General features: G+C 41.5%; 1 protein-coding gene across 7 annotated transcripts in view; it reads left to right on the forward strand.

Annotated features, from left to right (window-relative positions):
* Window positions 1–26,836, forward strand: part of ENOX2 (ecto-NOX disulfide-thiol exchanger 2) — a 348,995-nt gene that overhangs the window by 245,543 nt on the left and 76,616 nt on the right. For all 7 annotated transcript variants that reach the window (XM_049873404.1, XM_049873403.1, XM_049873405.1 and 4 more), the window contains 2 exons: window positions 4,141–4,269; window positions 21,101–21,256. In XM_049873404.1, the coding sequence (XP_049729361.1) occupies window positions 4,176–4,269; window positions 21,101–21,256 (250 nt within the window). In that variant the 5' untranslated portion in view covers window positions 4,141–4,175. The remainder of the gene's footprint in view (window positions 1–4,140; window positions 4,270–21,100; window positions 21,257–26,836) is intronic.

Genomic DNA, 26,836 nt, shown 5'->3' on the forward strand with positions numbered 1-26,836 from the left:
ATCACCAGTAATTATCAATGCATCTTGATTGCATGTTCGATCAATTTCAGATTGCAGAAGTTGGTAAAAATCTTCAATTACTTCTTCTTTGGCTTTAGTGTTTGGTGCATATATTTGAATAATACTCGTATTATCTGGTCTTCCTTGTGGGCATATGGATATTATCCTATCACTGACAGTGTTTTACTTCAGGATAGATCTTAAAATCTTTTTGACGATAAATGCAACATCATTCCTCTTCAATTTTTTATTCCTAGTGTAGTAGACCATACGATTGTCTGATTCAGAATGGCCAAAACCAGTCAATTTTAGCTCACCAATGTCTAGGATATGGATATTTATGTGTTCCATTTCACTTTTGATGACTTCCAATTTTCCTAGATTCATACTTCTTCCAGTCCATGTTCTGATTATTAATGGATGTTTCCAGCTGTTTCTTCTCGCTTTGAGTCATGGCACATCTGCAAATGAAGGCCCTGAAAGCTTTATTCCACCAATGTCATTAAGGTAAACTCTACTTTGAGGAGGCAGCTCTTTCCCAGTCATCTTTTGAGTACCTTCCAACCTGAGGGGCTCATCTTCCAGCACTATATCAGTGTTCCGCTGCTATTCTTAAGGATTTCGCTGGCCAGTTTTTTTCAGAAGTAGATTTCCGGATCCTTCTTCCTAGTCTGTCTTAGTCTGGAAGCTCCACTGAAACCTGTTCATCATGGATGACCCTGCTGGTATTTGAAATATGGTGGCATAACTTCCAGCATCACAGCAACACGCAAGCCACCACAGTATGACAAACTGACAGATAATGCAAGGCAGTCAAGGATAAATGCTCTCTTTTTCCTCTTTCCAGGAGTGCTCTTGTACCGAAACTTCCCTGATGAGTAATTTCAAATGATTCCTTCCCAGTGAAGGCTTTCCTGGGATTCCTCACCTCCTCCACCTTCCAACCCTATGCATACACAAAATTTATTCCAGCAGATTTAATCACGCCTTCTGCGTCCGCATAGCACTTTACTCCTAGTTTTATTATAGCACTTATTACAATAATTTATATTTGGTGGTGGTTGTGTGTGCACCTCGCACTATATTGTGTGTTCTTCCAGAGCAGTAAATGAGTTTTGTTCCTAGACCGTAGCATAGGACCCAGCATATAGTAAGACTCACTACAAGTTTGGTTGGGGGAAAGGAGTGAGTGAGTGAATTAACAAACACATGAGAATCAAATTCTAGATAAAACACTATTCGAGCACGTAGGAAGGAGTAATTAATTCCAGTGACGTGGCTTCACAGAGAAGGTAACATTTGAGATGACACTTGAAAAATGAGTAGGATATGACAGGTGGAGATGGCTGTTAGGGGAGGGGATGGAGATGAGACAGGCATTGAAAACAGAACTTCTTAAGAACTAAAGACCTGCATTCATTGTGGTAAAATAATGGTATTAATTACACATGTTCCTTATAATTTCGTGTAAACAAGCTTAGCAGGACCTCTACTTGCGTACATTTTAACAGACACTTTCAATTGCTATATATTTTGAAAATAGTATAGCACAGTATTTAAAAAAAAAAACCAAACTGAAAATTTAGATCATTCTCCTTCCTCCAACTCTCAAATTAGTCCAACGTTGGCTATGTTGGTACATTGTAAATTCTTATTCTTTGATCTCAAAACCTTTGCTGACAAGAATTCCTGATTCTCTTATATTTCCTAGTACTGAAGAGCCAATAAATAGCCAAACTGTTGCAAGTAATTATTTCTGACATTGATGTCTGGTCCTTTTAAACCTAGCAGTTCCCTTTGTGAGTCATTCTGCAGCCACCAGAGAACATCAGGGTGTGGACTCAGTAATCTCTAAAGGCCCTTCCAGCTATATAAAAAAAAACCTAACCAGTTGCTGTTGAGTAGATTCCGACTCATGGCGACTCTTCGAGCTGTAACTCGTTTCCATGAAGTTGATTCCAACTCATGGAGCCCCCATGTGTATGGAGTAGAACTGCACTCTATCGGGTTTTTAAGGCTGTGACGTTTTGGGAGTAGATCGCCAAGGACTTTCTTCTGAGGCACCTCTGGGTGTGCTCGAACTTTCAACCTTTTAGTAGTCAAGCACTTAACCATTTGCACCATCCAGAGACTCCTCTTCCAGCTATAAAAAAACAAATCTGTTGCCGTGGAGTCTGTTCCAACTTGTAGTGACTCTATAGGACAGAGTAGAACTTCCCCATAGGGTTTTCGAGGTGGTAAATCTTTACAGAAGCAGACTGCCACATCTTTCTCCTGCAGAGTAGCTGGTGGATTTAAACCTCCAACCTCTCAGTTAACAAGTGAGCACTCAACCACTGCACTACGAGGGCTCCTTTTAGCTATAACATTCCCTAAATACTTATCTCCCCTGACTGGGAATTGGGAGTCCAAGTAGACCTAACTATCACTATATAAACTCTTGACCCAAGGGATATTGGACGACCCATGTTTGCTTTCTTGATAATATTTACAAGGAGGCTATTTCTAGCCTTGTGATACGCCTTTATGAGAGAGCACTGAAAAATGAGTGTGAGGGCTAGAGTTCTTACAGATGGATAAATCACACGCTCTGAAACCTGACTTCTAACTGCAGTAATGAATGCTTAGGTCCATCAAGCACTCTGTGGGGTGTGTGTGTGGTTTGTGGGGGAGGAGGCATAGGCAGCATAGAAGAACGACAGAAATTATATTTCAGTAAATAGTGCTTTTGGACACTTGCTTGTTCTGACCAATCAATGACCAAAATAGCACATGTATAAATAACCTGGCCAAGGATCATCCCTGATGTTGCCAGGTTGGAAAGATGTGATGGACGTTAACGAGCTACTATTAGAACAGAGTTGCCCTCAGGGTTATAATTGGCAGAAATACATACTGGGAGGTAGGAGAAAAGCCATGGAAAGTTTTTCCTGTGGGTATTAGTAGTCAGAGGGAAATTTCTCAAAATAAGTCTTTTTTGTGTTCAGATGACTATGACTATGTCTCTTCCAGCTGTGTAGTATGTACATGCATATGCATACATAACCTGCTTCTGTGTCTTTGCTTTTGTCATCTCTGCTCCTGGAATGCGTCCCCCCTTCTTTACCTATCCAATTCCTACCTATCACTCAAGGCATGCTCTATAGAAATCTACTCCATTCTTTCAAGTTCTATCTTCATGAAACCTTTCACACTTACTTAGGCCACAGTAGCTCTTCATTCTTCAAATTTCAGTAACATTTCTGGTCTATATCATTCAAATATTTCATATCTGTTTAATTGGAGATGGTAAAGTGTAGTGGGTAAAAGCATACGTCCTGTGTGACCTTGGTCAATACATGTGACCTTTCTAAATCTCTCATCTATTAAATGGAGATATAAATAGTCTCTGTTTCATAGGGTTGTTCTGAGAGTTAAATGAGAATAATGCATGCCAAGTGCTTTACCTAACATATGGTAAGTGTTTAGGAATTACTAATGGTAATAGTGGCACAGGTGGTGGTAGTAGTAATAATAATAATAATCAGCAGCAGCATCATCAGTCTCTCCAATAGATTGTGCAGCCCTTGAGGGCAGGGACCATGTCTCCTATGTGCTTTTTCTCCAGTATCCCGGTAACCCCAAAAGTACTCAATTGGCTTATTTGATGTCTCTTGATTATATATCCAGCTCTATTCAATGGTACTGCCTCAAAGATATGAAATTGCATCAGGAGTATAATTTTCATTTTTTACTGCCAACTGCGGAAGCCCTTGGATGGTTTTTCTTGGTTTGCATGCATGAATAGTTTGGATGGAAGCTGCTGAAGTAATCAGATTCAAGTAGACTATGAGAAGAACAGGAAACCTTTAATCATCCCAAGCTCCTGTGGTGTATATACATGAAAGAAAAAAGGGGGAGGGGTGGGAGGAAAGAAGGAAGAAAGTGAGAAAGGGATGGAGGGAAGAAACTCTTATACTAAGTGTCATCTGATAAACTGCTTTCAAATTCCATGACCGCTTGCCAGTTCAAGTCTGTATTGTTTTAGCCTAAAATTGAAGCCTTATCCACCACCCATCAGACCATTACTATAAAGGGTTTGCCAAAGTTTACAACTGGACTCTTAACACAAGAAATTATTTTGCTTATCATTTCTTTCAGCTGATAATAGAACTCTGAATGTGGACTCTACCGCTATGACACTTCCTATGTCTGATCCAACTGCATGGACCACAATGAATAATCTTGGAATGGCACCGATGGGAATTGCCGGACAACCAATTTTACCTGGTATGCTATTTTTAATCACCTCACAAGTACTTCTTTTTATTGACCATGTGGTAATAAATATAACAGTATGACACAACTTATTTTGAAGATGGCGTTTCCCAGATTCTGCCTAGAGTGTACATTTTTGTACCATGAGCTTTATAGACTAGGCGGCCAGTAGCTACCAGTATACTCCCTGTTGCACTTTGGCCAAGCTGGGGGATAACTGATGGAGATTGGGTCATTGAATATTTAAACAGCTTATTTTTTTTTTTTTTTTTTAGTTTTTATTAAAATAAAAGGCAAGAGGGTTTTGGCAAGGGAATACAAAGCTTGTCTAATTTGTAGATTTCTTGGAAGAGGCAAATAAACACAGAGATGGAAAGAAAATCAGTGGATATAACTGACTTTAAAAACAAAAAAAAAAACAGATGCTGTTGAGTAGCTTCCAACTCATGGCAACCTCATATGTATCAGAGTAGAAATGTGCTTCATAAGCTTTTTAGTGGCTGATTTTTTGGAAGTAGATCCCTAGGACTTTCTTCTGATGTTCATCTGGTTAGACTTGAACCTCCAACCTTTCATTTAGCCAGCCAAGTGTGTTAACCACTTGTACCACTCAGGAACTCCGTAACTGACTCATACCAAAAAAACAAAAACCAAACCCATTGCCTTTGAGTTGATTCCTACTCATAGCCACCTTATAGGACAGAGTAGAACTGCCCTATAGGGTTTCCAAGGAGCGCCTGGTGGATTTGAACTGCTGACCTTTTGGTTAGCAGCCGAACACTTAACCACTGACCTGAGATTCCTAAAGGGGAGAAAAAGAGATGGTAAGAATAATCCCAAAGTCTATTTTTAAAACTGAATAGCTGTCTTAGTCACCTAGTGCTGTTATAACAGGAATACCACAAGTGGATGGCTTTAACAAAGAGAAGTTTATTCTCTTACAGTCCAGTAGGCTAGAAGTCCAAATTCAGGGCGCCAGCTCCAAGGGAAGGCTTTCTGTCTCTGTCGGCTCTGGAGGAAGGTCCTTGTCATCAGTCTTTCCTTGATGTGGGAGCATCTTAGCACAGGAACCTCAGGTCCAAAGGTCTCTGCTCCCAATGCTGGTTTCTTGATTGTGTAAGGTCCCCAGGTCTCTTTGCTTGCTTCTCTCTTTTGTATCTCAAAAGAGGTTGGCTTAAGACACTACCTAATCTTGTAGACCTCATCAGTGTAACTGCTGCTAATCCATCTTATTACATCATGGTGACAAGATTTACAATATATAGGGAAATCACATCAGAAGGCAAAATGGCAGACAGTCATACAAGGGAATCATGACCTAGCCAAGTGGACAGATATTTTTGGGGGACACAATTCAATTCATGACAATAACTGTTTACATTTTTGTAAACAAAGTAACCTTTAAGAGAATGGACATGATGGACTAACTCCATCTCCACTGAAGAAAAACCAAAAGAAAAATACCACGGTATGTGAAGGGTTTAGTTTAGATATAAAAAATCTTCCTGAATTGTCAGAGCTATTAACGATTAAAATGGGTTTGTGAATAACTTAGGGAATTGACATCTCAGGAGGCCTGGGTTTTTTTTTTAACAGCCTAAGCATTAATTTCCCTAGATTTATTTCATTGTGATCCTATTTAAAAGCATGACAGGACCAGGCCAGTCTAGAGCCTTGCTACTCAAAGTGTGGTCTGCACGAATCTCACGCCCTACCCCAGACCTCCGGAATCAGAAGCTGCATCTTAACAATGTCCTCCAGATGACTCACATGCGCATTAAAGTAGAGAAACACAGATCTGGAGCGATGTCATTTTTTGTGTCCTTTATTGATACTACTGTCCCCTCTCCCCCCAGAATTTCATAATTCCAGCACAAATGTTAAATGAATGCTTACAGGTTGTAATGGGGGTGAGGTGGGGTAGCAGACAACAGTAGTAATAATAAATTAAGAAATGTTATTACATTGAAATCTAAGGAAGAAAAAAAGCAATTAAACATGAAGAAAGAAGGTATGGGAATGAGAAAGGGGGTGGAGAAAAAAAGGAGCTTGGATTCTATACTTGGAAGAGCCAAAGAACCGTTCCACCAAACTAATTCTCATGACTGGGCTGCATCTTCCTCCACTGGACCAACCACAATTGAAATCAGGGCTTCCAAGCCTGTTCGTTCCAGTTCACACTCCTGCTGAGAATTTGCATTTCCATCTCCAGATATACTGAATCAGAATCTACAGTTAATAGGATCCCCAGGTCATTCTTATGTATAGCTCCCTGGGAACTTGTTAGAAATGCCAATTCTCAGCAAGGAACTTGTTAGAAATGCAAATTCTGAGCAGGGGGTTGAACCAGACTTGTTCAAAGCTCTTATTGAAATGAACAACCAGGGACCCTTTGAGGGCTGGAATTGTTGGACCATGGATCTCCTTGGGTTTTAAATGACTAGTGGGGCCAATCTGGGACCAGCAGGTGTTAGCACAGGAGCCAGTCTTGCACATTGGTTAAGAGCTCAGCCTCTGGAGTCAATCTGCCTGGATTCCAAGCCTGTTTCTTTCACCATTTTATCTTGGGTAGTTATATGCCTGTTATGAGACTTGATTTTATCCTCCATAAAATCAGGCTAACAGTGCCTAACTTCTAGGGTTGTTGTGAGAATTAGATGAGATAGTCCATATATATAAAGTGCTTAGCACAAATAGTACTCAAAAATGTCAGTTGTTAAAATATTTTTTAAATCATTATTACTATATTTCTCATAAACATTTCTAAAACAAGCAGTGGGTATTTTTATTTAGTCTTTTATTTCATTATAATAGTATTTAAACTAAATACTTATTTAAACTACGTCATTGTCACTGTTTTTGTTGTTACGTGCTGTCGACTTAGTTCTGACTCATAGCAACCGTATGCACAACAGAACAAAACACTACCCAGGCCTGTGCCATCCTCACAATAGTTGTTATGCTTGAGCCCATTGTTGCAGCCACTGTGTCAATTCATCTCATTGAGGGTCTTCCTCTTTTTCTATATTGCTTATATATTATTTTATAGCTCCATGTGGAGCGATTCTCAGTCACGATCTCTTGTAGTCTAGTGTGACTAGGCAACCTGATTTGGCCTAAATATTCCCGGTTTATGGCAGTCTGAATTGTATAGGTAAATGCCCCAGCAAAAATCTTGAGGCCAACTCTGCTCTGAGGCTGGGGGGCGGGGTGGGGGTGGGCTGCACAGAGCTGTGGACTATTAGCTTAACCAAGTGCTTTGTAAATTTCCATATTTAAGCATCAACCTACACTCACAAAGTAATCTTCAATGCTTAGACACCTGTCTATAATGTCGAGAAGAAAAGGCCCAGGACTGATTACAGGGCCAAAGCTTAAGCTGGGAACAATGAAAAAAAAAAGTTACCATCAAATCCACTCTAACTCATAGTGACCCCATGTGTGCAGAGTAGAACTGCTCCATACGGTTTTCAAAGCTGTTACCATTTGGAAGCAGATCTCCAGACCTTTCTTCTGAGGCACCTCTGGGCGAGTTCAAACCACCAACCTTTCGGTTAGTAGTTGAGTGCTTAAATGTTTGTGCCACCCAGGGACTTCTAGGGTCAATAATAGGCCTAGAAAATTGGGGTAAGATTTCTTAACAGTAGCTCAGAGGCTATTTCTCTGTGTTTAACAACACAGGCCCTGAAGTCAGACTGTTTGGGTTTGGATCCTGGCTCTGCCACTTGCTAGCTGTGTGACCTTGAACAGGTTACTTGACCCCTCTGTGCCTCAGTTTCTTCATCTGTAAAAGGGGGTAATGATAGTATCTACCTCACGGGATTGCTGTGAAGATTAAATAATGTACTTAGCACAATGCTTGGCATATAATAAGCACTCAGTAAAGGTTAACAGTTGCCATTATTATTACTATTAGTAGTACAATATGCTCTTTGGGGTAAAAAAAAAAAAAGGTGCCCTTTAAACTGCAAGCATTTGAGCTCTATGCAACCACTGTCGGCCCTAATGAACGTTCTCCACATCCAGCTCCAACCAGACATTTGAAACCTCAAGGATGAGTTTCATTTCTATCTCTATCTCCCTTTGCCTACATCTTATTTTCTTAAGGACTATGAAGAAACAGCTTTTCAGAGTCCCACTCAGCCTTGCATTTCAGTGATCTTGAACCTGTGGTTCAGGGAGGGTTGCTTCACTACTTGAAAACCTGGTCTTAGAAATGCTATTTCCTTTAGCTGTGCACTTCTTGTCTGGAAAGCACATTGGGCAATACCATCTGGCCAAGACATACTTTGTATGTATCATTTGAGTTAGGTGTAGCTGATTTTCTCCCCTTGTTATCTTAGGAAGACAGTTTACCGTAAGATTACAACATGGGCTCTGCATCCAGACTGCCTAGGTTCAAATTTCTGCTTTGCCATTAAGTAGCTATGTGACCTTTGGCAAGTTACTTAACCTCTCTAATGCCTCAGTTTCTACATCTGTAAAGTGGAGATAGTAATAGTAGCCATGTCATGGACTTGTTATGAATTAATACATCTAAAGTCTTAGAATGATGCCTGGCTCACAGTAACCCCTCAATGTACATCAGCTATTATCATTATTGTTCCAAATACACAACGGACATATGGCTCACAAAAGGTGAATTGTGGCTCGTTTGTACACTTAACAACAGTGGAGGATAACTAATGCAGGGGTGAGTTTTTTTCTTGGAGAAGAACTAGAAAATGGCCGGTGAAGAGAGCAGTATGTGTCTGACAGTGCTGATGACTGCCTCTGTAAATCTGGTGGGGTGCCCACAGAAATGAACTTTTGGCACTATACTCCAATGCTGCCAACTCTTCTTACCAGGGTCTGGGGTGCATGGTGCCTGCCATCTTTATTATTTTATATTTTAACTGAATGAGAACCAATAATGGTTCTCCCCTAACCCTCTCCCCACCCTCAGGATTCCTTAAAATGGAAAAGGGAGCAATCAAGCCACAGGGAGCTGTTCCCCAAAGTCACCCATTGATGGCTCAGTAATTCAGCTACTTCAGTTTCCTACTGAGCCAGCAGGCTTCTGTTTGTCCTGTCTCCTCTGACCTGTCTATGACAATAGAAAAGGCTTTTGACATTGATGAAAAACCAGTGATGCATAAGCTTCCTTGACTTCCCCCAGAGAGCTCAAATCTATACTGTCATGGATGCTGAGGCTCTTGGACACATACATATCATCAGGGTAACGTCTGGCTTATTGTGTCCATTGAGTGGAAAGCAGAGCCAGGCCATCTCTGGTATGGAGCTCCCTTTCATGTAATATGGTGTTCTGTGCAGCTGCTGTTCAGTAAAGTTAATTCACAATGATGGCAGATCAAAAAGTCCCCTCTGGCTGGCGGTTGTCTTCCCTGCAGAGTAATTGCTTTTCCAAGCTGGTCAGATATGACTTATGCTAGTTTTCACATGAGCAGAGGCACCAAAAAGGGTCAGGCCTTCTGGTTAAGGAGCACTGTTCTGCACCAGTCATCCCAGATGAATCCAGGGATGGACCCATTACCATTAACAGGTACCCAGTGAATGCTCTCTGCTGCTTCCTTTATTTTTTCCCCTCAGTTAAAAAATTCTTAACAGCCAAGTGTGGAGCCTGTGAAGTCCCAGAAGAGGAGATTCTCTTGTTATGGTGTCTCCAATGTATTGACTATACCTCCTCGATAATGAGAGATACTGGGAAATGTGGACTTGTAGACCTTATTCCCAGAGCAAGACCCTGCCCATCTGTGGGCATTGTCATTCGTAAAAAGGCAGTTCTCACTGGACCCAGCTGGCCAGCTCTGATGGGAACAAAGAGAATGAATGGGGATGTGTGAGATACGACAGGCCACTGCTCCGCAAACTCCTCAAGGAGGCCCAGACTTGGGTTTCTGTTGTTGTTGTTAGGTGCTGTCGACTCGGTTCCGACTCATAGTGACCCCACATGCAACAGAATGAAATGCTGCCCAGTCCTGTGCCTTCTTCACAATTATTGTTATGCTCGAGCCCGTTGTTCCAGCCATCTGTGTCAGTCCATCTCATTGAGGGTCTTCCTCTTTTTCACTGACCCTCTACTGTAGGGTCGCTGTGAGTCGGAATCAGCTCAACGGCACTGGGTTTGTTTTTTTTGGTTTTCTACTTTACCAAGCATGATGTCCTTCTCCAGGGACTGGTCCCTCCTGATAACATGTCCAAAGTCTGTGAGACAAAGTCTCACCATCCTTACTTCTAAGGAGCTTTCTGGCCGTACTTTTTCCAAGACAGATTTGTTCGTTCTTCTGGCAGTCCACAGTATATTCAGCATTCTTCACCAACACCATAATTCAAAGCTGTCAGTTCTTCTTTGGTCTTCCTTATTCGTTGTCCAGCTTTCACATGCATATGAAGCAATTGAAAATACCAAGGCTTAGCTGAGGTGGATGTTAGTCCTCAAAGTGACATCTCTGCTTTTCAATACTTTAAAGAGGTCCTTTGCAGCAGATTTCCCCAATGCATACGTCCTTTGATGTCTTGACTGCTGCTTCCATGAGTGTTGATCCAAGTGGATCCAGGTAAAATGAAATCCTTGACAACTTCAATCTTTTCTCCGTTTATCATGACGTTGCTTATTGGTCCAGTTGTGAGGATTTTTGTTTTCTTTATGTTGAGGTGCAATCCATACTGAAGGCTATGGTCTTTGGTCTTCGTTAGTAAGTGCTTCAAGTCCTTTTCACTTTCAGCAATCAAGGTTGTGTCATCTGCATAGTGCAGGTTGTTAATGAGTCTTTCTCTAATTCTTCATATAGTCCAGCTTCTTGGATTATTTGCTCAGCATACAGATTGGGTTTATAGTATTTTCTTGTTTTTATTGTACTTTAGATGAAGGTTTTCAGAACAAACTAGTTTGTTATTAAACAGTTAGTACACATACTGTTTTATGACATTGATTAGCCACCCCATGACTTGTCAACACTCTCCCTTCTCAACCTTGGGTTCCCTATTGCCAGCTTTCCTGTCTCCTCCTGCCTTCTAGTCCTTGCCCCCGAGCTGGTGTGCCTCTTTAGTCTCATTTTGTTTTATGGGCATGTCTAATCTTTGGCTGAAGGGGGAACCTCAGGAGTGACTTCATTATTGAGCTAAAAGAGTGTCCGGGGGCAATACTCTCAGGGTTTCTGCAGTCTCTGTCAGGCCAGTAAGTCTGCTCTTTTTTTGTGAGTTAGAATTTTGTTCTATATTTTTCTCCAGCTCTGTCCAGGACTCTCTATTGTGATCCCTGTCAGAGCAGTCAGTGGTGGTAGTCGGCCACCATCTAGTTGTACTGAACTAAGTCTGGTGGAGGTTGTGGTAGTTGTGGTCCATTAGTTCTTTGGACTAATCTTTCCCTTGTGTCTTTAGTTTTCTTCATTCTCCCTTGCTCCCAAAGGAGTAAGACCAGTAGACTCTCATAGATGGCTGTTTTATAGGCTTTTATGACCCCAGACACTACTCACCAATGTAGAATGTAGAACATTTTCTTTATAAACTATGTTATGCCAGTATAGTATTTTTAATATCTTCTGCAAATAGAGTGTTCCTTCAGTGGCCAATAAGGTTAAGATCCTGAGAAAGGAGAGCACTGGCCATCATCGTGACGGACATTTCATCAAGAGCCAACAATATGTAAAACATTATGCTCAGTAGAATTAATGTCTCTTCAAAACAAGCTTGAACCCTACCCAGTGATGGCGCTCTCATGACTCCCCATGGAAACTGTTAGGAAGAGTGGTCTGAGTGAGACCATTAGTTCATTCATTCATCCTTTCATTCATACAACAAATATTTACTGAGGCCTGCTGTATGGAGAGTACTATGAGAAACCCTGAAGATAAAGCTGTGAACAAAAGAGACAAAAATTTCTGCCCTCATGAAGCATACTGACTCCAATATTTTTAAAACCTCCATGTTTTCTCCTTAATAAAACCTGTTCACAATTATGAGCTGACTCTTGAGTGACAACAGCTCAAAGCTTTCCCATCCATTTAGTTCATTTGTTCTTTCGTTTATCCATTCATTTATTAATTCATTAAAAATAGATTTAGCTAGGTTAAGGGGATCCAAAATGAGCATGTTCAATCCTTGCCTTCAAGGATTCAGAGTCCAGTGGCAGAGGCAGCAAAGTAAATATCATAGCACTACAATGGTTTGACTCCTTTGACGATGGCACCTGGCACAACAGTGTAACAAGTGTCATAGTAGAAACATGTTGAAAAGTACTGTTGAAGCCAGGATGGACTAGGAGGAGTGGTAGGTAGATGGTGGTGGTCAGAAAAGGTTTACAGAAGATCTGGGTTTCCAGAGACATATAGAAATGTGTCAGGTAAAAAAGGGAACTAAGAATAGTCCAGGCAGAGGAAACAGTGCATCAATGACAGGAAGGCATGCGAGAGTATATAGTGTGAAGATAATGGTTAATTATTGATTTGAGTTATATGTGTATTATCACCTCATGCTACAGAGTTTGAGGTAGCTTATAAGAAAGATTACAGTGAAATAGAAGAATTATAAATAAAATAAATCATCATTTGGAAAAATATAAATGAAAATGGAAGATAAAGACCAGGTAGAGAGGTTAATTAGAATTCACACATGTAGGTCATAGGATCCCACCCAGTTTCTAAAGCTCAGCTGCCTCTGTGACCAGACAGCCAAAACAAAAACAGAAACCTGATCGGTTCTATAATTTGCATTTTCCATGAAAAGGAAACATACCAGTCTTCAGGGAAAGTGAAATTTTTCATGGCCGTTACTACCTTTTTGTGTGTGTGACATTTTGGTTCTGAAAGAAAATTTTCACTTGGAGCTTGATAGAGAAGTGCATGCCGAGTGAGGTGGTTGATTGATCCCAGAACCTAAACACTGGTTTACAGCCCAGGACCAGCTGATGCTATTACTTTCCCTATTGTTGCTGTTGTTAGGTGCCATTGAGTCGGTTCCGACTCATAGCAACCCTATGCACAGCTTTCCCTACTCTGATGCAAAATGTAAGAAAGTAAGAATATAGTCGATTTGTCATAAAGCTAAATTTGCTCAATTAAATGTTCTGTCCTTTATTCTGAGATTTTAGACTTCCTATATTTTTGCCTTTAAAAATGTTCTGTCTTTTATGAGGTGCATGAATGATGATAGTACATTGGTTAGTTTCTTTTTGTTGTTGTTCTCTATGTCTTTCTTTGACAAATTAAGAGGTTGGCAACCTTAATGTATGTATTATGTAGTTTATTTTATTCATCTCTAAAATCCAGAAATCTGAGGACCCCTGATGTACTGGGAAGTATCTCACTAATTTCCCTTCAAAGCTGCATGAGAGTTGAGAGCATGACCCTGAACTCGTCAAATGTTCTAAGAAGGCAAGAACACAGTATAAATAAATAGGAAGGAGAAGAGGGAAGATGAGCTAGAAACGTAGACATTTATAAAAACGCATGCTAAAGGAATAAAGCTCCTTTGGTGGAAATGTGGGATCAAAGTCAGATTTTGGAGAAAGAGCTTTCCTGAACTGTTTGTTATTGTCCGTTAGCCAGGCCCTGCCTCAGCTTCCCAGCTGGGCTGGAACAAGTATTCAGAAGCTATTCTGGAGAAGCAGGACAGATGTTGGGAGAATTTGAGAGTCATGGTGCAAAACTTTGGGAATTTGTGATCTGTTTCCAGAGGGCTGGTGATAAGGCCAGGATTATCTCACAGCTCACCCAGGCTATCTTTAAGAAAGCCGTAGTCTCTTTTTAGGTTGGGTGCCTGAAAAGTCTTTTCAAGTATCTGGGTAGGGGGAAGGTAGCCGGGACTGTAGTGGGCTAAAGTTTCTCAGTAATAATAAAAAATAAACCTGGCACTGAGTCGATTCCAGCTCATAGTGACCCTGTAGGACAGAATAGAACTGCCCCATAAGTTTTCCTAGGCTGTAATCTTTATGGAAGCAGACTGTCACATCTTTCCTGTGGAGTGGCTGGTGGGTTCAAGCAGCTAAGTGCTTGGCTACTGTGCCACCAGGGCACCTAAAAAGTTTCTCAATACTCAGGCATAATTCTTAATTTTCTATGAATTTTGTAGGAACTCTGAAGAAATAATAATGTCTCAGAAATGTGTACCTGAATTGGATGGATAATTTTCTATAAAATAATTATGCATATATAATTAGATTCTATTTGGAACACTTGGGAACCCTGGTGGCATAGTGGTTAAGAGCCACGGCTGCTGACCAAAAGGTTGGCAGTTCAAATCCACAAGGCACTCCTTGGAAAATCCATGGGGCAGTTCTACTCCATCCTATAGGTTCGATTTGAGTCGGAATTGACTCGACAGCAACAGGTTTGGTATTGGTTTTAGAACACTTATTTTGGAATTATCTGTGGTTGTCTGTTAGTGGTTTCACTATGAGTGCAAATAACTTGCTGAGGCTCAAAGTGTATCCAGAACATAGAAAAGATTGGTAATGCCTTTGTGGGCCAGAGGGGGCTTGGACAGGAAGAAGTCACTGAGTACAGGCAGAGCCTTTCTGAGGATGTGAAGGAGCTTCCAGCCAAAATCAGGGTCCAGTTCTAAAAAGGCTAGCAGAATAGTAAACATGTCACCTCCTACCCTTACCTTACCAATTCAGACATTGCCACCATCCCAACTTCTGTGGCCCAAATTGAGAATTACCTAACAAACACTATGGCAATATATATATTGAATATCTCAAAAGAACATTCTATTTGTGGAGATAAGCAACCCCAAGGCATTCTCCTGGACAGAACATTTGAAGGCTTGTTGCAGGTTGAATAGGTACATAACTGAGCTTAATCTGACAAGGGGCGCTTTTTTTTTTTTTTTTTGGTGGCCCTATGGCCTTTGTGAGAACCAAAAGAAACAACAACAACAAAAACCAAACCTAAACTTAATGGTCTGACTGAGACTAGAAGGACCCCAGAGGTTATGGTCTCCAGACCTTCTGTTAGCCTAAGACAGGAACCATTCCCAAAGCCAACTCTTCAGACAGGGATTGGACTGGACTATGGGATAGAATATGATACTGGTGAAGAGTGAGCTCCTTGGATCAAGTAGACACATGAGACTGTGTGGGCAGCTCCTGTCTGGAGGAGAGATGAGAAGGCAGAGGGGGACAGAAGCTGGCTGAATGGACACGAAAATAGAGGGTGGAGAGAAAGAGTCCGCTGTCTCATTGGGGGAGAACAATTTGGAGTATATAGCTAGGTGTTTATAAATTTTTCTATGAAAGTCCAACTTGATTTGTAAACTTTCACTTAAAGCACAATAAAAATTAAAAAAAAAAAAACCAAACCCACTGCCATCAAGTCGATTAAGACTCAAAGTGACCCTATAGCATTTCCAAAGATGTAAATATCTATGGAATCAGTGTAGACTAATGACTGGAAGCATGGTTAGTAAGAGCCATGTACTGTGTGGCCTTACTATGTTATCTCTATGAACTTCAATTTTCTTGTCTGTAAAATCAGAATAATAATATTGTCCATCTCTTAGGATCGTTGTGAAGATTAAGTAAGATGATGTGTATAAAGCCTGAAACTTCATAAATACTCAATTAATGGGTAGCTAATTTTTTTTTTTAATGTTATGGACACACCTCCCTCTCCTACCATGAAAGTGGAGATTGAATTTCAAGGGAAGAAATCCAGTGTGAACTGGCCTGCCAGAAAATATCAAGCATTGAACCATAGAATGAGTATGTGTGGTATCTTTGTCAGACCTGAAAGATGGACAGCCTCTAAGGTTTCTAGGGTTTTATAAACATCTGTAGTCTTAATGCACCTAGTAGAGTGTTAGTCATCTGGCTTTCTTCCAATTGACCTTTCCATACAGCAAAAGTACAGTAATAACAATTGCTCAAAACAGTAGCTCTGGGGCCCTGGAGGATCCCAAAGTACCTTCTTAATAATCTGAGAAAAAGCATGGTCAGACTAGTTTGGATAGTTAGTGTACTTTCTATTTTTATTCTTTGACAATGCCTAACTCTGTTAACCAATCATACTCCACTTCCCAGCCATGCTGGATATTCTACTTATCGGGGTTTTTGGGGATTGCTGTGTAGCAAACCACCTTAAAAATTTAGTGGCTTAAAACACAATCATTTTATTATATTTCAAGATTTTCTGTGTGAGAAATTTGGACAGGACTTAAATGGACAATTCTTCTGTTGAACATGATGTCAACTGGGATGGCTCAGCTGAAGCAAGCTGGTCTGGAGAATTCAAGACAACTTCACTCATATGCCTGGCACTGTGGCAGGAACAGATAAAAGACTGGGCTCACCCAAGCCCCTCTCCCTTTCCATGTCTTCTAAAACCCTCTCTGCATGGTCTCTTTAGCATAGTTATTGGACTTCTTACGTAGCGACTCAAAGCTCCCAAAGCGCATGTTCCCAAAGACAAGAAGTGGAAGTTACTTCTCTCTTAAGGCCTGGGCCTGAAAGTTGATGCACCATCTCTTCTGGTGTATTCTATTGGTCAAAGCAGTGACAAAGAGCTCATCAAGATTCAAAGTGGCGGGGGGGAATAGCCCCTACCTCTTGATGGGAGGAGAATTTGTATACACCTTTAATCCACCACACTGGGGAAAAAGAACCGTATGGAAGCCATGTTTTTTTAGCATACTTGTTATACTTTCCACCTGCTTTTATTAAAGCAGTTGTCATACTACATTGAGAGGCAATGTAGTGGTTAAGAGTGTTAGACCAATCTGGATTTGAATCCTGGGTCTGCCACTTACTGGCTGTGTAACCTTGGGCAAGTAACAAAATATTCACAGGTCTGTTGAAATAAGATTATATAAAAAGCTTAGCACAGTGCCTAGCACATTATAACCACTCAATAGACAATTGTGGTGATGATGATAATCGATGATACAGCCTTGTAACTGTTTGCATGGCTTTCTCCAAACAAGACTGTGAGGTCAAGAATTTTCTCTTATTCATTCCTTTAACCCCAACACCTGGCATAGGACCTGGCACCAAAATACTAGATGGATGGGCATATGGACGACTGGACAGCAACTTAGAAATTATATGTGCCTCCATTGTAACTTTCTGGCTTAGGTGTGTACAGAAAGTAGAGGGTAATAATACTGCCAGATAACTATTCTAGGTTGGGTAAGCACAAGCTGATAGGCAGCAGGAAGGCTGAAGGCTACACTGAAACATTTCTTGAAATCATGTGTTACAGCCAATGCATGAATCAGAAGAGGGAATACAAACCAACACCGTATGACTCTCCCAGCATTGGTCATACCAAGAGTCAAGGATGTGGTGGGGGAAGGGTACTAGAAGGAGAGATGGTAAAAGCAAAACAGAATTTACTTATTTAAGTAATTTTATTTGCTTGTTTGTTTATTCATTTATTTAACAGTATTGATTGTAAAAATGACTTTGGAGGAATACCTTCGCCTTTTCCACAATCTTTTTATATGATTTCAAATCCCTTTCAGGGATGTGAATTTCTAATATAAGAGGCAATAGCATGTATTTGTTGGCAGTACTCCTCAAACCAGACCAGGGACCTCGAAAAGGGCAAGAATTTCTCTGGTGTTCTATTACCAATGTGTTTTAAATTGTTGGGCTTGTTTGACTTTTCAGGTTCAGGGTTGTTATGAATTGGAATCGACTTGATGGCAATGGGTTTGGTTTTTTTGGTTTGTAATACTTGCATGAAGTCTATGATTCAAAATGGTTATCTCCTTGGTTGGCATTGGAAATCCACTTCCACTTTGGTACTTGATAGTTGAAGATAAACAAACGAAATAATCAATGTGATGGAGGCTTTTGAAATGTCATTTACAACCTGCCCCCTAGCAAGCCCTGCCGGGCACTGTAGCCTATGGTACCCTTGGCATATTCAATGCAAGGAAGAAGGGGAGTTGATCTACTCTGGCTTTAGCCATATGTCATGAATATATTTGCTTTTAAATGAAATTCATAAAATATTAATGTAATCATACCAACCAGCAGAGTGGTGAGTGCATCAGTCAGGAGTTATATTTATCCTGTGTATTTGTTTTTTGTTTGTCTCCATTTATTAGTAGACAGTACATGGAGACAGGCATTTCCTTCTCAGTCGAAGTGGCAGAGCTTGTTTAATGAGCTGATGCTTCTGTAATCTGTGGTAAGGTAGAGTTGTGAGTGACAGAACTATATGAATAACAATGAGGAGACAGGCAGAACAATAAAAGGAAGACAAACATTTCAGTAGGAGGAAAAAAATACATATGATTGTTAAATTGGCACACAATCTAATCGTATCTTTTCCTAATGAAAGTTAACAGTTTGCAAATGGATGAGATAATGTTAACAATTTCTCCAAAATCTTTTGCACAAGAAATCAAATTTTCCAGACATAAATGGCATTCTTAACCACAGTGCTCTTAAATTCTACAGCATAGGACGGCAGAAAGGCTGTTGGGGCCTTAAATTCTCCAAGATCAAAAGGGAGTCCTAGACCCCTTACCAGCATAGAACCTGATGTATAGGAGGATTATAACAAGGGTTTGTGGAATGTGGGAATGAATGCCTGAATCAGTGAATTTCTCAGTGTGTATATGTATGTTTTGAACAAATGGAAGAAAACTTACCTATTAGGAGTACCTGTCACACCAGAAGTTTTCATATCTGTTCTGTCCTTTCATCCTTTGAACTAAATGCCATTATTTATCCATACTTTTACCTGAAGGGAAATTGAGGCACAGAGATATTAAGAAATTTTCCTCAGGGTCATGTAAATACTATTGGAGGAGAGTAGAGAGCCACAGGGAGGGAGAAATGTGTGTGTATGTGTGCGTGTGCATGCATATACGTACGTGCACACACATGCATGTTGAGAAGATGACATGAGAACCCAAAGTAATTATGCTTTCAGAAAAATAAAAATTCCTCTTGGAGGAAATGTTTTTTGTCCCTCAAACATCCCCAGTGTCTTCACATCTCAGGATAAGAGGCATGTGGGAGGACAGGGGGTGCCCTCGCTCTCTTAGGCTGGCTCTACAATGAGGGATGCCCATGCGCCACCCACCTGTCTATCTACCCACAGTCTCAGGACTCCCTCCTACTGGGCCTGTTGTGCCTGCAGTTCTGCTTCTTTGGAAACCACAGGTTCTTTCTGCTGTTCAGGTCCACCTCCTCCAACATCTTAGAGAGCCACCCGGGGGACTTCAGGGCCACCTGGAGGCGATGTTTATAGGAGTTGCCCCTATGGCCTGTGTAGTGTACAGGGTAGGACCTGCTACTGCAACTGTCCCTGCATTACCAGAGCTTCTTATGCAATACCTTCTTTCTTTGTACTCCACTGTGCATGGTGCTAGAGCAGAGAGCAGGGGTGAGGGTAGGCAAGCAAAGAAGTAGAGCGCACTTCCTTCTCTCAAAGAACTTGCATTTTGATACGGAGACAAAACGTAGATAATGAAATCCATACCACACTTAGAATTGGGAAGCAGAGCCCCTGCCCTGGGCCTGCCCCTCAGGGGGGCCCTGCTTTGGAATGCCTATCTTAATATTTTCCAAGTCCCCTCCAGTGCCAAGGACTGGCCAGGCAGGTAGTGCCATCAGGGCAGGTGCCCCAAGTCCAGACCAGGCCCTGCGTGGGTTCTGGTTGCCAGAAACACTTCCTCAAAATTTCCCATTTCCCTCTAGTATGTGGGACTAGCCAGTGCTTGCAGTGTCATCTGAGCAAGGAGCCCCAATCCCAAACAACCTACGTGGGCCCTGGTCCCCATTTCTCCCTTTCACACACTCTACAATCTTCTACCCCTCCCGACACATACACATTGGTGTCAACTAAATGCGCCCGGGAACTTCAGGATTCATACCTATGGGTCCTCTGAAAGTTCTGGTACCAGGAGGGACTCCTGGTAAGTCACGCCATCTGGCTGGTATGGTATTTCTTGCATGGCATCATGTTTGAAATTGAGCCACTAGAATGATGGTGACGCTGATTTGGGGTGAATCAAATTATGTATACAGCCAGGGGCCCCACAAAAATAATTTTTTGGGGGGCTCCCCACTTACCCTAGGGACATCCCTGGTTGAAACAATCAAAGGGTGATGCAAAATAAAAGTTCATTGGCAATAGGTGTAGAGTCAGTAGTTTTTGGATGCAGAATTAAGAGTGAACTGGAATTGTCTGGAAAGCCTTCTTCAAGGAAGATAGACTTAAGCCAGGCCTTGAAGCATGAAGAGAACTCAGGGAGGCTCAAACGATTCCAGACAAAGAGAACAACATGAACAAAGGCACAGCGAGTGGTTATTTACTGAGCATTTCTGTGCACATGTGCTTGAGCACATAACAGCCGTTATTTTGTTTACCCTTCACAACTTCCTGCAGGGTAGGTTGTATTAACCCTATTTTGAGAATAAGAAAATGGAGGTTTAAAAGGTTCTTCCAGCTAAGCAAAGGGTGGGACTAGGGCCCAGGTCTGCCTGATCCCCAAAACTGTGCACTATTAACCTGATGCTGTACCACAGAGAGACAGGAACCATCATTGTGTGTACAAAGGACAGCAAGGAGCCTTGTCTGAATGCAGCAGAGGGTGTCGGGAACTAGTGGAAGGTGAGCTCAATAGACAAAGCACAGTCATAATTATGAAAGGCCTTGGATGTCAAAATGAGATGCAGGGACTTAAGTAGGCACTGGTCAAACAGAACAAAAGGAAAATGCACAACAGCAATATAACACCTAAGACCTGGCAATGCTAAGTACCATGATTTCTGAAAGATTTTGCCTCTGCCTTAGAAAGGGCTTTGGTTTGAGACTTAAAGGGTAACATTCTGCCTCCACTTGACCTTGCCTGGTGTCATTTATTGTTCTCTCCTCTCCTTTTTTAGACTTCGATCCTGCTCTCGGAATGATGACTGGAATTCCACCCATAACTCCAATGATGCCTGGTTTGGGAATAGTACCTCCACCAATTCCGCCAGATATGCCAGTGGTGAAGGAGATCATACACTGTAAAAGCTGCACACTCTTCCCTCCAAATCCGAGTAATGTGCTACTTGTTCTCCCCACAAGTCACAATGTTTGGGTGTCTAAGAAAGCTTTCTTCCTTCTCAAAAGAATACTCAAGAGGTTCATAGATGCATGTTCAGAAGTTCCTCCTAGAAAACAGAAGGGAGGGAAATGTTCTCTTACGAGGCAAGGCCGAATTTCATGCACAGAACAATAGATTTTGTGTACTGGTTGCAGTGAGAAAACATGTTTCTGCTGCCATCTGGGATGGAATTCAAGTGTGTTGGTACAGAAGGAGACACCTAACACAAGCTGCTCAATGTAACACACTGCCATTTGCAGTCTCTCCTTTTCATAACTGGCCCACATGCTGGTGATGGCAGACATAGAGTATGGTCTGAGCCTACCTGAGAGGCACATGAGAATATACAGTTGGTGCTAAGAGTCTTCCATTGCTGCCAGCTAGTCACATATGCTTGGAATTACTGCCATTCCTGTGATGGGCTGCAATAGACAGTGATGTGCGGCTCGACTAGCTATGAGGACAAAGAGGAATATTAAAACTAAGTCAAACTACGTGCAGCCATCCAGTCAGTGCAGTTCATGTGGAAATGATCTAGAGATCTGTCTTGTCAGTACTGAATAGGTTTCTCCTTAGGCTTTCTTAAAAACATCTGGAAATATATGGTGGTCATATTTCATTAAAAACGTAGCAGCAATAATAATTGACTCAAACCTTTTCCGGATCTGTTGGGGGTTTTATTTACTGAAATGATCAGAGGTTACTTCTGTATATAACCGAAGCCTCATTAAAGCTTTTTCCACTATTCTAGTGGTGCTGGGCCCTGGTAGCGTAACGGTGAAGTGCTCAGCTGCTAACCAGAAGGCTGACAGTTCAAACCCACCCAGCGACTCTGCAGGAGAAAGACTTGGTGATCTGTTTCGATAAAGATTACAGCCTAGAAAACCCTATGGGGTAGTTCTACTCTGTCACATGGGGTCGCTATGAGTCTAAAATCGTCTCAACAGTACCTAACAACAAAAGTGATGCTGGGGAGCATATCTAAGGGCGCGCTCCTGCCAACATAGTGCTGAGACATGAGAGCTGTTTGTTAAGGGACACACTCATGAATTCAGGCCACAAATCAAATGAACCTGCCTTATCAAGATAAGTAAGAACCTTTGACATGTGACTTTAGACAAATATTTCATTTCCTACCTTACATAGATATCAGTTAATCATAGGATCAGTTCCTGGCAGGAACTCAGGTTCTACCTGGTATGGCCTGCTCACAACTAAGAGGATTTTAAGGCCAGTCAGGGTTAGTAAAATAGATTATCTCGTCGCCTTTTGCTAGAAAAAAAAATGTTCTTAATGTTTTATTCGACTTTTTTGAAATTGGTTGTCAGCAGGGTACTTCCTTCCAGGCCAATAAGAAATCTAGGAGGCCAGCATCTCAGGGGACCATATTAGGAGCAGAGTTAGCATGTCACAAACAGGGATTAGAGGATAGGATGGCGCTCATAGGCCTTACTTGCTAGCTGAAATGGCCATGTCCTAGATTCGTGTTTAGCGCCTAGGTGAATGAGAGGCACTATTGTATCCTTATCTCTTACTCTTAGTGCCACTGCCCCTACAAATGGGCAATGGACTCCCCCCCCCCCCCTTTTTTTTCTAGTGGGTTGCTTTTGGATTAGAGAAGGCTGTGCATTCCTGATACTACCTTTTTCACTTCAAAACCATGAAGTCACGCATTTTCAGTGTTAAAACCTCCTGCTTATTAAAAGGTAGAATCCTGCTGATTTAATCGTTCATTTATCACATCATCAGTCTGCACTGGGCTCTCATTGTCTCGATCCAGTCTAAGCTAGCGGGATGGCGCACCATCTCTAACATCTAGGTAGGGTGCGATAGGTTACAGGGTGTTTCGTTTCTACATTTCCAAAGAATAGCACAGAGGCTTGTTTCTAACACTTACGCTACTCCATTGAGCGGTCTTGTAAATGAATGTAGAAATAAGTGTCTTAAAGAGGCCCTAACTTTTGATAGTCTCTAGTACAAGAAACAGGCCTCTCTCAAATACATGTCATCTTCCCCCACCTGTAGCTATGCCCTCTCAGTTCAGAGCTGGAAGGGTCACAGAGTAAGAGGGAAATGTTTTACCCTCAAGGCTCAGTCCTTTAGTTCTTCATTGTTGTGTCAAGAATGTTGACAGGGCAATTAGTACCAGTAAAGTGGTGGCTTTTGGAAAGAAACCTGGCTTTGGAATTGAATTAAAAAAATAACACTCCTGACGCGGCTTAAGGTAAACTGGTGTTCTATTTCCTTTTCAGAACTCGAATTTTGTTAAAAGAGGGTTTGGATTAATTGGGTGGGAAAACCACTAACAAAGAAGCATCCCTTAGTTCTGTGCTAAAAGCATGGCAAGGGTGCCATTTTGAGATGCTTTGTCCTTTTTTGTTAACAGCCCCAAGACTTCAGTTTGTGAAGGTGAGACAGGAAGAGCAGGGTAAGGTGAGAAGAACAGGGACATGGTGTGACCGAACCCCTTGTCTTCTCCAGAGCCCACCAACCCTGTCTGATTAGGCCTTGATTGTAAACCCCACTAGTGTACTTAACCTCTGCCTGTCTCTGGTAATTTCTCTTGCATTCATTGGTCTCTCTGAAGTTCCTCTCAGCAATAAAGTCCTGTGATTCCGGAATGCTCACAATCTCTTTCCACCCCCTTCCAGTCGCTTCTAAGTCAGCTTTATTAGAAAGTATCTTTATCATCAATTCCTTTCTCTCTCTCCCACCTGACACTTCGTCCAAATGCATGTCACATAAACAGAACCCTGAAATTTTCCTGTGGCTCCCATTGCTCAAAAATACAGACTTTAACTCCTGACCTCAAAAGCCTTCTACTGGTCTGCTTCATGTGACTGTCTTCCATCCATCATTTCTACTTGCCACCTACCCACCTTTCGAGTCCAGTCAAGTACAACTATTTCCTGACCTCACACTCCTCTCCAGCCCAACTCCAACCCTCCCCTCTCCTGGACCACTTCCGCATGGAAAGTACTGAAATTAAGCCACTGGTTAATCACTCCGTGCATGTCCATGTAAATATTGGGTGCGAAATCCAGTGGTAACTTCTCGGTTTTCTTCCTAATTGGCCTAAGGGCAGAATGTGACACGATCGATTACTCCTTACTCCTTGATATACTTTCTTCACGTGGCTTCCAGAACACCACATTACCAGTTTTCCTCCCACCTCACTGGTTGCTACTTCTCAATCTCCTTTACCAATTATGTTCTGTTCTCCCTGACTTTGTGTCACTGGAGTGCCCCATGGCTCAGTCCTTGGACTTGTTCTCTATCTATACTCATGCCTTTGATTATCTTATCCAATCTCAAGACTTAAAAAACCGTATATATGCCAGTGACACCCAAATTTGTATTTCTGACTCAGACGGCCTAGCATCTGAATTCTAAACTCATGTCTCCTTGCCTAGACATGTCAAACTTATTACGTTCAAAACTAAACTCCTCATCTTTGCCCCAAAACCCACTTTACTAGCATACTTCCCCATTTCATTTAGTGGCAACTGGATGTTTTTAGTTGCTCAGGCCAAAATTTAGGGGTCATCTTTACCTCCTTTGTTTCTCTCACATATCACATCTAATCCGTTAGAAAATTCTCTTGGGTCTACCTTAAAATATATACCTAGAATCCTACTACTCTCACTATGACTACTGCTATGACCCAGTTTATAGCCACCGTGATTCATTTTCTCAACTATCGCAGTAGCCTTATAACTGGTCTCCCTCTCTCACCCTTGCCACTACAGTCTATTCACAACAGACTAGGCAGAATGATCCTTTTAAAACCTAAGTTCTGTCATGTCGCTGCTCTACTCAGAATACTTGAATGGCTCCCTATTTTGCTCAGAATAAAGGCCAAAGCCCTTTTAATGGCACATTGTTGTTGTTGTTGTGTGCCATCAAGTCGATTCCAATTCTTAGTGACCCCATATGACAGAGGAGAACTCCCCCATAGGGTTTCCTAGGCTGTGATCTTTACGGGAGCAGATCACCAGGTCTTTTCTCCTGTGGAGCCGCTGGTGGGTTCAAACCACCAACTTTTGATTAGCAGCCAAGCACTTAACCATTGTGCAACCACGGCTTCTTTTTAATGATATAGAAGGCCCTATATGATCTGCCCTTCCCCTCTCCCACATTATCTGCTTAACCTAATCTCTTAATACTCTCCTCCCCATCACTCACCCTGTTCCGGTCACATCAGCCTACATGCCATTCCTTGAACACACCGGGTACTCTTCCATCATAGGCCTTTGCACTGGCTCTTCCCTCTGCCTGGAATACTCTTCCCCTAATCATCCGCATAAATAACTCCCTCATCTCTTTCAGGTCTTTCTTTAAGTGTCACTTTCTCGGTGACCTTGACCACCTATTTAAAGTTGCAGCTTTCCCCATCACATTCCCAATGCTGCTTACCTTCTCTATTTTTTACATAACACTTGTTACCTTTTAACAAACTATGTTATATACCTATTAGAGTAATTGTTTATAGTCTCCCTTATAGAACGTAAACCCCACAATATTTGTGCCCATTCCAAAGAAAGGTAATCAAACATAATGTGGAAATTAGCAAACAATATCATTAATATCACACTCAAGTAAAATTTTATTGAAGATAGTTGCAACAATACATCAACAGGGAACTGCCAGAAATTCAAGCCAGATTTAGAAGAGGATGTAGAATGAGGTATATCATTGCTGATGTGAGATGGATCTTGGCTGAAGGCAGAGAATACCAGAAAGATGTTTACCTGTGTTTTATTGACTATGCAAAGGCATTCAACTATGTGGATCATAACAAATTATGGATAACATTGCAAAGAATGAGAATTCCAGAACACTTAATTGTGCTCGTGTGGAACCTGTACATAGATCAAGAGGCAGTCGTTTGAACAGAACAAGGGGATACTGAGTAGTTTAAAATCAGGAAAGATGTGTGTTGGGGTTGTATCCTTTCTCCATACTTATTCAATCTGTATGCTGAGCAAATAATCCAAGAAGCTGGACTTTATGAAGAACTCAGCATCAGGATTGGAGAAAGACTCATTAACAACCTGCAGTATACAGATGACACAACCTTGCTTGTGAAAGCGAAGAGGACTTGAGGCACTTACTAATGAAGATAAAATACTGCAGCCTTCAGTATGGATTATACCTCAACATAAAAAAAAAGGAAACAAAAATCCTCACAACTGGAACAATAAGTAACATCATCATAAATGGAGAAAATATTAAAATTGTCAAGGATTTCATTTTACTTGGGTCTGCAATCAATGCCCATGGAAGCCAAAACAAAACAAAAAAAAAAAACATTGCTATTGAGTCGCTTTCAACTCATAGCAACCCTATAGGACAGAGTAGAACTGCCCCATAGGGTTTCCAAGGAGAGGCTGGTGAATTCAAACTGCCGACCTTTTGGTTAGCAGCTATAGCTCTTAACAACTGCACCACCAGGGCAGCAGTTAAGAAATCAAAGGACATGTTGCATTGGGCAAATCTGCTGCAAAAGATCTCTTTAAAGTGTTAAAAAGGA

This window comes from Elephas maximus, chromosome X (genome assembly GCF_024166365.1).
Source record: "Elephas maximus indicus isolate mEleMax1 chromosome X, mEleMax1 primary haplotype, whole genome shotgun sequence".
In the NCBI taxonomy this organism is placed as follows: Eukaryota; Metazoa; Chordata; class Mammalia; order Proboscidea; family Elephantidae; genus Elephas; species Elephas maximus.